We start from the raw sequence: 12,503 nt of genomic DNA on the forward strand, positions 1-12,503 counted from the left end.
CTCCCAACAGGTTATCTCCTAGCTTAGGAGTTGAGCTGTGAAACCTGCAAAGGCCAATCAGTGCAACACCCGAGGAGTGATCGCCGAAACTCTACTTAAGCGGCCGGAGTGGAGAAGGGCCATCCCGGCTCGGCAGCCGGCCGTTTCTACCCACTCCTACCCCGCGTCAAGAATCATCGGGAGCCGGGATGGTGACCCATTCGGGATGCGGCCGCCAATCTTAAATGTTGCAATTTCTCGAAAGCGAAGCAGCGACTGCTCAATTCGGACCTGTGCCGGATGCCCGCGGGATGCCGGTGGCGCGAATGATGATGAATGCCTATGAGTGCCTCACGAATTCGTGCGGTCGGAAGGTTCAGGGCGGCAGCAGCAACTAAGATACCATTAATTCCGTCTTATTCACGAACCTACTCATTATCATCATGACCGTAGAGAAACAATGTCTTTGTTGCCTGATGGGTCGGTCTTGCAGGCACGGTGGGCAGAAACCACGTTGTTGCGGTTGATGATCCACCAAGACTGGAGCTGTGCCGAGACGGTACGACTTTTAGATGAACCCATTCGGAGTTACGACGTCTCGCTCAAACAAGCGACGTATCAGTCATCTCAGGCTTCAGAGAACACCGCGAATGTCCGTGGATAAGTCATCATCATAGGCGTAAGTGCGCAGCACATGTGAAGAAGTGATCACTACACCGAGTGGGTGACGAACCCGTGTTCGTTCTGTTTCAGCTGCCAGATGTATAGAAAACGATCCGGCCAATTGCATCGAAAGATCTGAATGCCTCCAAGAGGTTAAAGCATATTGAGTTACTCATTTTACTGAATGAGAGCGCCATATCCAGATTGGAACCAACAGCGAAGGCGGGAATGAAGTTAGTTTGTAGATTTTGCTCGCGGCTATAAGGTTAAGGGTCCCCATGAAACTTTCCGCGCCGCCTGATCATTGATACCAGCAGGCGACCTCGGGATCGTTGCTTCAGCAAATCTTTCTGGAACTGCCAAGAGAAGCGCCGAATGTGACTTCGGATGACGAAGGTTCGCTGACTTAATACGCCGCGGCCAGATAAACTAGATGAGCTGAGTCGAGGCTGGCATGCATCGCGGCAGTATCAATAATCAGCCGCTCTGTAGTTTGGGTGAAGGTATCGCCACCGATTTCGTACATGGATGCATGTACCATAGATGACAGAAATAGGCAGTCGGACCGAAAGTCAATGCACATCACTCTTCTTTTAAACGTTGACTAGCTTCACAGCCTAAGAAGCCATGCCACGATGCCAAAAACAGCGCAAAGATATGTTGACACGTTGACATTGCTACTCACGTTTTGTAACCGCCGGATTTCAAATTATTGTAACATCAACCTCCGTACTTGTAAAAGAAAGTGGTCTATGCTTAGCTTCTACGGGGAAATAACGGGCGAAAGATACCACAAACGACCCTTTTGCCCGGGTAATCTCTCGTGTCATGCCACTTAGATCTATGCTTCCGGGGTCTTGGTTCACCTCACGAATCAGACTAATGCGACGGCTCGACCACGTGGGGTCAAGTGACAATCCCCAAGTCAGTGTAACACTCGACATCTCATCAAGAGCATCTCAGTTGGCTGTCTTCGTTGTTTTCGTTCGGAGCTTCATCATCAAGAACACAAGAGCGTATGACGATACACAAAAGAGGGCGGTGATGCCAACCTGTGTGCTTGTTAGTTCCCATGGTTTCAGTGATACAAAACAAGACTTACACCTCGCCAGCCGTAACTGGAATCGTTGATGTTCATCGTCCGCATATAGTCCGCGCCGGTGCTGTATGGGCAATAGGCACAGGAGGTGTCATTGGCCGAGTCGACGACATAGCCTGCATTCGACGACAAGAACTCCGAGATGTACTCTCCGCAAGTACTGTTACTCGGCAAGGGGATATGTGTCAACTCGTTCGGTTGGCACTCGACTTCGACACCCCAAGACACAGGTTCGAGAAGACCCTGGATAAGATAGGTGAAAGGATCCAGCCAGTAGAGCCAATATCTCCAGAAGGCAGTGATCTGGGAGTATGGAACAACCACACCGCAGAAGTTGATCAGGCCAGCGCCAATGAGAATGGGGTTGGCCAACGCCGCGAAGTACGCGTTAGGGCTGTAGGCAGCGATGGCTTGACCAAGGGATGTGTAAAGGAACTCATAGACTGCTGTTTCGTTAGCATGGGTAAGCATGGAAGTGACATGCGTGGGAGAAAGCTCACGGATCATTTGCAGGTAGACCTGTCCCGACACACTGGCCTCAGTCGGGAAACCGACTGTGAAGTACCACGTAACGAACGCAAGTGTGCCGCACACAATCAGCACGGGGGTCTCGGACAAGAGCTGCGCGGCAACGAACGCGAACCAATGGTACGTCTTAGACTTCTTCTCCCGGGTCTCGAAGACATCGCGGTTGCGTATGAAAAGCGGTTGCAACTGATTGATGCATCCTGGTGCGACGAAAACGAAGTTGAACACGGCCATCAGCCGAAGCTGCAAGTCGAACGTCCCGTTGCCCAACATCCAGAAGGTGAAGCCGCCGAATAGTCCGTTGGTAATATGCAGACCGATCTTGTTCCAGACATAGTCCGGGTTGCGCCACAAGGCAACCAGCTGACGGCGAGTGACGAGACTGACTTGGTACAGGAGAGGTGTTGCGAAGCCAGTCAGCTGTTCATCGTCCTGGATCGTGGTTGTCGAAGAAGCTGCCGTCTTCTCGTGACCTTCAGGAGAGTTCAGCGCTTCCAGTTCGGACATGGCGGAATTTCGCTCTTGGGACTTGAGCCAGGTCTCTGGCCAATCAATCTCGGTTCCGAAGCGACCTTGGACAACATCAACTATGTGCTCGGCAGGGTTCGAGTCGGGCGGACAAGGAGCCCCATTCCGGGCGAAATAGTCAACTACTGTAGCGGATGTCTTCCCCGTTGGTCCGAAGTAGGTCGTTCTACCCCCACGTGCCAGAAGGAGTAACACATCAAAGGCATCGAACAGGGTGGCTGAGGGCTGGTGGATAGTGCATATGATTGTCTGGCCAGAAGCAGCGAGCTTGCGCAAGAAGCGGCAGATTTCGTAGGCCGACTGGCCGTCGAGACCAGACGTGGGTTCGTCGAGAAACAGGAGAGATGGCTTGGCGACGAGTTCGGTTGCGAGGGTCAGTCGTTTGCGCTGTTCGATCGAGAGACCTGATCCAGGGGCTGCCAAGAAGAGTTAGCTTTCCGTTGTTTGAATGTTGTGATGGATGCCGTGAAAGAACTTACTGCCGACAAGGGCATGCTGCAAGGGAGTCAACTCCAGCAAGTCCATGATTCCTTTGACATATTCCTGCTTCTCCTCGTCAGGGACCTTGAAACTTTGGCGTAGTCTTGCCGAAAAGAGAAGACTCTCCCAAACTGTTGCGGTAGGCTCGTGAACGTCGTTCTGCTCGCAGTACCCGGTAGTGCGCTGAAAGCTTATTCCTTGAGGCTTGCCGTTGACCATGATGCTTCCCTCGATCCTCCCGCTGTCCTTTCTCTGTGCCAACACATCCATCAATGTGGTCTTCCCGGCACCTGAGCTTCCCATCAGAGCTACCAGTTGCCCTGGCTTGACGTAACCAGAAACTCGATCAAGAAGCTGAAGATCTTGGCCACCATGGCGAACGAAATAACTGATGTCCTTGAACGTGAAGACCGTCTTGCTCAGTGAGACAGACGACGCATCCAATGATGCGGCTGTCACAGCTGCCTTCTCCGTGTCGGCATCGCGAGCCGATTGTTTTCGCCGACTTCGGCGGTCAAACACAATCTTCGAGCCAGCGTCTGCATGAAGGTTGATCTCAAAGCCGACTGCCGTCATGAAAGCAAAGAAAAGCCAAAGTCCGATGAGTATCCCGGCGTTGCGCCAGACATGGGCCCGGTACACCGAGTACTGAGCATTCATGTACGTCTCGGCGTCAATCATGGAGGAGCCCGACGCAGCACCACGGACAGTACAGCTCCGATATTGACTGTCGTTATAGCTCGGTCCAAATGGGATGTACTGAGGTTCAACGCAGTCGAGATTGAGATCTCCCATTTCGGTAGCCATGATCGCCTCGAAGGTGTAAGTGGCTGGATTCAGCCAACTGATCCAACGAAACCAAACAGGCATACTCGGAACCGGGATGAGATATCCTGAATGAAGTCAGTAGCCATTCTTGAAGGTTTGGGTCATGTCTCACATACCTGCATAGACCATGTACACCATGGTCATCCATCCTGTGATCTGGGAGGCCAATCCGAAATGCGTACACCACGCCCCGATCATGCGGTAAAGAGAAGCGAAACAGAGTGCACAAATGATGTGTACGAACCAGTTCGTGAAGAAATGCCCAACCTCCCTCTGAAAATTGACCATGAAGTAGTAAATCAGTTGAAACAGCGAGAAAACCAAGATGGTCAGCGGAACATCCGTTGCAGCACACGCCAGTGCGTAGGCGCCGGGTCTGTTGAAAGCGAGCCGTTTGTGTCGGGAGATGATGCGGCGTCCCATGAACGATGCCGTGGTTTCTGACATCTTGTTCATGGCAAAAAGCTGAATGGGAAAGAATAGAGCACCCGGTCGGGTGAAAATTGACGTGCTGTCCTCCTTGAGGTCATTGAACAGACTCGCTGTCACCAAAGCCATGATGAGGGCAGAGGCAATCTGGAGTACATTCGACCATCGATCACCCCAGATGATCTGGAATTGTCTGCTGAAACGTTAGAAGGAACTCATCCAAAACATTATTTAATTCCCATACCTCTTGATGCAAGTCCTTACTTGGCTCACAAATGAGACTTGGTATGGACTTCCTTGGCGAGAGAGGAACGGCAACGAGCGGTTCTTCTCTTGTTGACGGATGGCGAGCAAGTTTCCAACCTCATCTGAAAGAGATTTGTCCGACTTCTGCTCCATTGTTGCTGTCATGCGGTCAAAGAGAGGGCTGGCTTTGTACGCAGATTCGAATTCGGCGGCAGTGCTCGGAACCTTGTCCTCGTATCCTGCCCGGACTTGTCGTTCGGTCTCGACTGAAACAGAGGTCAAAAAGTCGGAGATATTGGCTCCTGGGATGTATTCAAAGCCCATGTTTTCGAAGTACTGCTTCGCTTCGGATGTAGGACCATAGTAAATCTCTCTCCCCTCAGCTAAGACAAGAACGTTGTCAAAGAGGTCATAGATTCCGTTGCCGGCTTGGTACAGAGTTGCAGCAATGGACTTGTGCTCTTCATCGGCCATCTTGCGCAGCACGCGGACAAAGTCCAACGCGTTACTGGCATCCAAGCCTCTTGTGGAGTTGTCCCAACACTGAACCGTGGCCTGCATCTAACGTCAGTCGATCATGTTAGGAACATCGTGAGGTGAAAACATACCTGCGTTGCCATCACTTCTGCAATGGATACTCTCTTTCTCTCGCCGCCCGAGACGCCACGGATCACTTCATCGCCGACCATGGTGTCCTTGGTATGACCAATCGCTAGCGAGTTGAGAATCGCGTCCGTTTTCTGCGACACCCATTCGTCCGCGTTCGAGAGATCTCCCTGTCTTTGGGCTGGGAGTTTGGCGAAGTTCGCAAAATCGAGAGTCTTCTTGACTTCCAGTGTTGGGAAGTGCAAGTCGTCTGTAATTTTCAATGTTAGAGAAGCTTTCCCAAATATTTATGGAAAGCCCTTACCCTCGGTGTTCATCGCGATCTGGTTGCGAAACTGCTGGGCACCCTTAGGCCCAAGATCTCCGTATCTCACATCGCCGCCGACATGGTGGAACTCTTCTCTATGGTTGGAGATGACTTTGAGAAGTGAGGTGCAACCGGAGCCAGGCCGTCCGAGAACGAGTAGCTGACATTGGTGTAAGTGATTTGCTTGGCATCGATCGAGACCTAGTGGCTTACCATTTCGCCAGGGCGAACCTGACCGTGAACATTTTGAAGAATGTGCTACATTCCAACGTCAGCTGCAATAAAAGGCCAAGTTCTTGAAGTTGCGTACTCTTTTAGACTTCTTGCTCTTGCTGAACGGAACCAAGTCGCCGAGTACAGAGAGGCATGTCGACCCGAAGTCCTCTCCCAGTCCATGAACTTCAATGCTCACATCTCTGAAAGTGACAGTGACGCCTTTGATCAGATCTTCAGTATCACTCAAGCTACGATCACCCTGGATCGTCCGGTCGCTATCGTAGGTAGGTGTCGTAGCCATCATGTGTAAGTTCAACACTAAAGAATGTGTTCGTGCACGCAGAAGATTGAACCAATACAAATCAGATCATGATGTTCAATTATAACAGTTCAATAGCTAGTTCAGAGACATGCTGATGAATCAAACCCCGAAGCAGCCTCCACAGGTTTTCTGACGGGCCCTCTATGTCTCCTCAGTTATGATTGTGTCGAGGCTCAGTGGACCCTGTTCGGTGTTGTCGGTGCCCGGACGTACGGATTTACGGGTTTCGGATTTACGGGGCAAGACTGTCGATGTCATTCATTCTCTTACGCTTTCTTCCTCCATCAACCGCATCCATCTCACGACAAATATCTTTCCTTCGGATTTGAGGAATTACAATTGCGGCTCTTTTCAACTTGAACCGATCACATCTCGTTCTTCTCTGCTTCAAATCCCTTGGGGGGCAGTGGGGCGCGATCCTCCGGAGATACGGCATGCGATCCGCCATGAAAATTCCAAAGGCCTGCGAGCCATGCCGTCGCCGTAAGATCAAGTGTTCCGGCGACAAACCCTGTCAGCAGTGCGGTCACAAACCATCCGACTGCATATATCGACTAAAGCCACGCATACGCCTATCTGCGAAACGTAGAGCGGCTGTTCTTGGCGAAGCCGGGGATGCCGCGTCAACTCCAGCCCCGGAACACGGTCCGCCTGACGAAGCTGCGTCTCGGCGGTTGGCAGAGGACCACCAACAGCAAGTCGCGCAGACCGAGGTCTATCACAGCGTTGCTGCTGCGCATCATGCTCCGAAGTCGACGGATAGTTCCCAGCTTTTCTACGGTCCGTCTTCGAATTCCGCCTTTCTGCAACAGATTCATCGAGGTCTTCTGTCCGGTCAGTATGGCCAAAATCATGGCCGAGATGTTCAGGAGGGTGGAGCGGGCCTTGATATGTTCATGCAAAGGAACATTTTCTTCGGGATGCCACTGAAGGTCAACATTGAGCCGACGCAGCCCGTAAGCTGTCCTGTTTCGATAGAGCAGGCGAAGGAGTTTGCCCAGCACTTCAAGAATACGCACATCTTGACGCTTCCGTTTTTTACACCATTGGAAATGGACGAGATACTCGAGAGTCTGTTCGAGCCTGGCGCTGAAACGACTGTCCAGCCGCAACGGAAAACAGTTTTGCTTGCCGCTCTTGCTCTTGGGGCGCTCGGAACTCCACAGACGAGTGCCGCCGAGTCTCTCTTCATCCACGCAAAGAAGGAGGCTGTCATATACGAGGACGCCGTTACACTTCCCATGATTCAATATTCTATGTTGATGGCTCACTATCAGCTCAACATGGGGCGGCCCAACTCGGCGTACTTGCATATGGGTGTCGCGAGTCGGAAGGCCCTTGCCATGGGCTTGCACGTAGGCACCACCAGCGCCATATCTCGCAACGAAGAAGTACAGTCTCGTCTTATCACAATATGGTCGCTTTACTTCTTGGAAATGTAGGTTTTGTAATGATTTCTAAACGTGGTCTAGATGCAAGAACTGATCTTTCTTCAGATGGTTGAGTTTAGTTGTGGGACGACGCAGCATGGTAGGGAAGTCAGACTTCGCTTCGTGCCCGTTTCCCGACGGCCAGCCGACCATGGTGGCTCTTTGTCAGTTTGCGACCATCATAGAAGAGGCTGTCGAGTCTATCTACAATCGAAGAACCGATTCACTTCGACAACTGTACGGAAAGGCAGAGAAGCTTTATGCACAAGCACGTCAATATGGCGACAAATGGGGACTCGGCTCCGTTATTCCGACGCAGCAAGAGGCATGGAACCCGGAAACATCTTTGCTGCTGCACAATGGTGGGTACATGTTGCTTGACGGGGATGCATTGTCATAGTTAACAACTACACAGTTTATTTCCACGTCATCCTGCTCATATTTCGACCATTCCTCATAGCTGAAGCAGCCCTTCAGTCGGGAAGTGGTGCCGGATCGACGGGAGACATCTGGCTTAGACAAGCATGCAGACATGCCACAGATGCTGCGCAAGATGCTGTCGCCTTTACGAGCAGCAAACTTCATGGTCCTGAAGAGTGCAATGTGAGTCTCTTGTCTTTATGAACCTATGAATTGGGTTGGGGTATTGACAATAAATCTTGCAGACCCGCAGGTACCATGCCTTCTTTATCGAATCATGCTGTGCGGTCCTCCTGTATGACAGTCTCCGCCATCCGGCCAAACATCCTCACAACCTAGAGTACATCCAGATGGCCATCTCTGGTCTGCACTCTCTGGTTGGAGACGACCCAGTCACGAATGCAATACGCTCTATTAAGCGTATTGTGTGGGCTGTTGAGAATACCATCAATGCCTCAAGAACAACCTCTGGCGGTATCCTTGACGGAGGCTCAACAGACTCCTCGCCCTCCTGGTCCGGCGATCGGTTCCCTACGAGCATACAATTTCCATCACTTGACGAGAACAGAGCCACTACCTCTGACGACCTGATCTACTTTAGCAACAGGCCGTATCGTCAGCAGCCTGAGCCAATTGCTCCGGATTATTCGATGTCTCTGCCCGGTGCAGGAACGGGGTTGAACCCCTTCCCAGATCTGAATTACGACGTACTCACCACGGACTTATTCAACTTTTTTCCCATCGACATGAATGCGGGTCCAACTGGTCATAGTTCATGATCAAACTTGAATTACAAGCCCTCGGAGGCATCGGAAAATCAGAGTTGGGTGGCTCTGTAATGTTTGATCTCGAAAAGAAGAACAATTGGGACAAACAGCCATGACGGATTTCTATTAGAACAAAGGCATCGAATGGAACAGGAAGAACACTCAAATCTTTGTGTACTGGAGCTAGAAAGCCATTTCCTATGAAAGGAAGGGATAACGTTTGAGGCGAATAGAAAGCTTTTCAGCGTTCCTCGAGAGTCAACTACATAAAAGAGATCGATCCAAGTCTGATGAATGTCGAATTGGTAGCCATCTGATGCGTGGAATGATGCCTCAGGTTGTGTGGTCTGATGCCGTTTGATATTTCTGTTGTTCTTCTTATCCTTGTCTTCTGTGTTGTTGTTGTTCTGTACCGTCTTTCCGTACTGTCCTTTTGCATCGTTCCTCGTTTATTCCTCCATGATACACAACTTCACCTTGGGCACCGTCTTCGCCGCACCTGTTCTTCTCAACCTTTTGGCAGACTTCGCTGCAAACTAATTTCAGATACCCGGAAGAGAGCTTTTCGTCCATAAAAATATTTTTTCGTAACATATTTCTCCTCGCGACTTTGCTCAGATTACGTTTACCACGAGATCGCATCCCCTACATGTAGCAAACGAGTACTGACACGAATCCCAGGCATGAACCTCATCATTGTCTTCTTGTTCGTTGTCTCTCTTCCCGGTTTGTCTGCGGATCAGCCAGCCAGGCATTGTTGTAAGACCCAACAACGCGTCATCGGCGCTCGCGACGGCGAGCCGCGTATACTTTTCCAGAGCCAACTTCGCTCAGCCCAGTGTCATTCAGGCTCATGTCGCTCAAGCTGAGGCATAAAAGAAGCTAATATGCAGCAGCAACGGCATATTTGCGAACTTTGCCATCCCCGAGCATCTTATTTTTCATCTCTCGACGTCACCTTCTAGCAACCTTGGCGGAGACCCCATTCACGTCTTCTTGGCCACCCACATCCCGCTTCGTAGCGTTCTCCGCGGAGGCAGTCGGATAAAGCTGCTTACTCTTGGCATCTTTCTCTCCCGCTACTTCTTCAAGGGCGCCCTTGCTGGCTCAGTGTCGCCAACAACTCGATCTTGATGCCTGCTTGTGGGATGAAGACCTCGAAAATCAATGGCTCTCGTACGAATACTTCGGCGGTCTGTCGGCATTTTGCCCCATCACCAAGATGTCCGCCTTATTGACACCTTGGATCAAACTTCTCTGTCTCACAAACCCATCTTCAGAAACGAGGAGTACGCTCTCTTTCTCCACCCCCAAGCCCAAGCCTCTTTGATGGCAAACATCATGGTTGACTGTGCGTTTCACAGTAGTGCAACCTTCAAGTGCATAGTTCCCAAGGACAGTGTCCAAAACCTTCTCATGGATACCTTGATCCTCTGCTCGAGAGCCATGGCCTTGATGAAGGAGACTCATATATTGAGAGCCCAGATCGTCGCCGCAAATGAAAAGTATTCCACGCTGAGGGCCCAGATCGACACACCTGTCGACGAGAGCACTGAACTGGAGGCCCAACTTACAAAGGTCGAGGCTCGCTTTTCCAGACCTGAGCAGCGAACGTATCTGTCCGTCTATTCTCGGGCGGTGTTGAGGATGTCACGGAGATTTTTGAGCGGGTCAAATCCAAGCCTTGGTCCTTCTGGCTTACCATGAACGGAATTCAAGTGATTATCAGTGTGCTGTTCGTTTCTGAATTCATTGTCGGACGTAACATCAATCTTGTGTGAAGGTGCAGGCTTGGTTGCGCCTGAGGATGACCAAGGCCCTGTAGATTGGAAGAGACAGCTGGATTGGCTCTTATGCATTAATAGTTTAATAGCGTTCAATCAGCATCGTTCTCAGTGGTGATACTACTTGCGAGATAGTGACAGATATGATGACATAGACAGTTTTGAGTGACAGAGCCAGAGACAAACCTAACAGGAAGAGTGGCCCAGAAGCGCCCACAAAGCAGAGGCATACATGGAAGCTTACAGTGATAATAACCAAGTCTCATAGCCCACATGCGGCAACAGAAATACTTTTTTAAGCTGACGCATACCATAGTTCCAGCACAGCGTACGGGCCTATGGCGATGTGATCCAACACAAATGGACGTCCATGATTCGACTCTGCTACTGCTATGGTAAAACTCGAAAGGTTCTCTGATACCTTGTTAGGTTATTGGGTCAAGCTCATGTACGAAAAGCGCATTTTTGAGTTTCGCTATTCCATGGAAAAGAGTATGTAACTGGCCTATAAATTATCCCTTTTCTCTCATCTGCTGAAAAGAAGGTAATGGGTATAGTAAAGGCAAGTACATCGTATGATTGAAACTGACCAAAGGCAGGATTTCCGCCATGTGCTCTTCTGGCATCGTTAAGATTTTAGGCTCCCTTCGGCTCCAATGGGGCTCCAAGAACGACACCCAAGACCAAGCTACACAGACGCATCTGGAACAAGATGACTCCGCCACTATTGGGCCGCCTGGAGACCTCGAGGCTCTGCCAGCAATGTCAGAAGCGCCTCAACCAACTTCGATGAACCACACACCGACGATATCGCAGCTAGAACCCCCCACAGTATCACAAAGGTTGACGAAACCGTTCCTAAAGCCGCTTGTGCTAACTGCCGAGCCGCACTATTAACCGATACTCACGCTCCCAAGCCCACCTCACGAGACTGAATACGGGAGCTCTGTCGAAACCCGTCCAAGGTGGGAGATGGCTTTCCATCAGAACCTCAAAGACTGTCAGCTCTTGCGCCTCCCAGATGAGATTCTACTCTCAATCATGAAAGCGACAGAAGCTACCGACCTGTATATGTTACGCCAAGCATCCATTACATTCTGGCGTCTACACCTGGACACAACACTTCAAAAGTTCCACCCGGTGGTACATTCTCTACATCGGGGGCCCGTAGGATTTGAAAACAACAATGGCACTTTGCTGCCCAGAGCAAGGAAGAACGCATGGTGTGCACCGTGCCTCCAAGAAAGAGAGTCGCCAGATCACAGGCACCATCTGCACAACTTGGACAGACTTCTGTTCTGCTCCTTCTGCAACGCAAAGCACAAGAGAACCCACTTCTCCCCAACACAACGCCCCAAACCCGATATCCAGCGCAAATGCGTCATCGCAGAAGGCATTATTCGAATGTGCCCCCATCGGACAGTCAAGGTTTCGTCTCTCTGGCACTGGATCTCGAACGACAAAGGCTCATTCAAAATACAGCCCGAAGAACAGTTCATAGCGGAAACATGTCGCCAGTGTCACGACATCGCCTTACGTTCCGGCTGGGGAGGCCGCCGACCTGAGACCACCCCACCGACACTGACCGTCCATGACACAACGCCTAGCCATGCCGAGCATTGGAAGGCCTTTGCCCGATTTGAGCTTCATTGGTCATTACCGCTGTTCAGGACCTCGGAAAATGCACGTGTTACTCGCTCTGACTTGGAGATGGCGCTTGTCAATTTTGAGAAAACTAACGGAGCAATGCTGTGCCCGCATTTCACTTCCGACCATGAACAGCTTTTGGAAGCGTTCGACCCCCGCGTCTGCGCTTGCCTGGGCGATGACACTCGATTCGTGACGCAAGCCATTCCTCTCCCTCAAAACTC

The 12,503-nt window shown here is 50.9% G+C and overlaps 2 protein-coding genes across 2 annotated transcripts; one reads left to right on the forward strand and one right to left on the reverse strand.

The window, feature by feature from the left end:
• Window positions 1–1,601: 1,601 nt before the first annotated feature.
• CkaCkLH20_07346 (ABC multidrug transporter) lies at window positions 1,602–6,213 on the reverse strand (the record flags this gene model as incomplete). Its single annotated transcript, XM_038890063.1, has 10 exons — window positions 1,602–1,694; window positions 1,745–2,184; window positions 2,242–3,213; window positions 3,277–4,170; window positions 4,222–4,727; window positions 4,779–5,335; window positions 5,389–5,636; window positions 5,691–5,853; window positions 5,907–5,951; window positions 6,004–6,213. 10 exons carry the CDS (start codon window positions 6,211–6,213, stop codon window positions 1,602–1,604), a joined length of 4,128 nt encoding a protein of 1,375 aa, XP_038744541.1.
• A 633-nt stretch (window positions 6,214–6,846) lies between these two features.
• CkaCkLH20_07347 (uncharacterized protein) lies at window positions 6,847–8,860 on the forward strand (the record flags this gene model as incomplete). Its single annotated transcript, XM_038890064.1, has 5 exons — window positions 6,847–6,944; window positions 6,995–7,669; window positions 7,728–8,023; window positions 8,077–8,264; window positions 8,327–8,860. The coding sequence occupies 5 exons, from the start codon at window positions 6,847–6,849 to the stop codon at window positions 8,858–8,860; spliced, it is 1,791 nt and encodes a 596-aa protein (XP_038744542.1).
• Between the last annotated feature and the right edge of the window lie 3,643 nt (window positions 8,861–12,503).

This window comes from Colletotrichum karsti (genome assembly GCF_011947395.1).
Source record: "Colletotrichum karsti strain CkLH20 chromosome Unknown Scaffold23, whole genome shotgun sequence".
NCBI lineage: Eukaryota > Fungi > Ascomycota > Sordariomycetes > Glomerellales > Glomerellaceae > Colletotrichum > Colletotrichum karsti.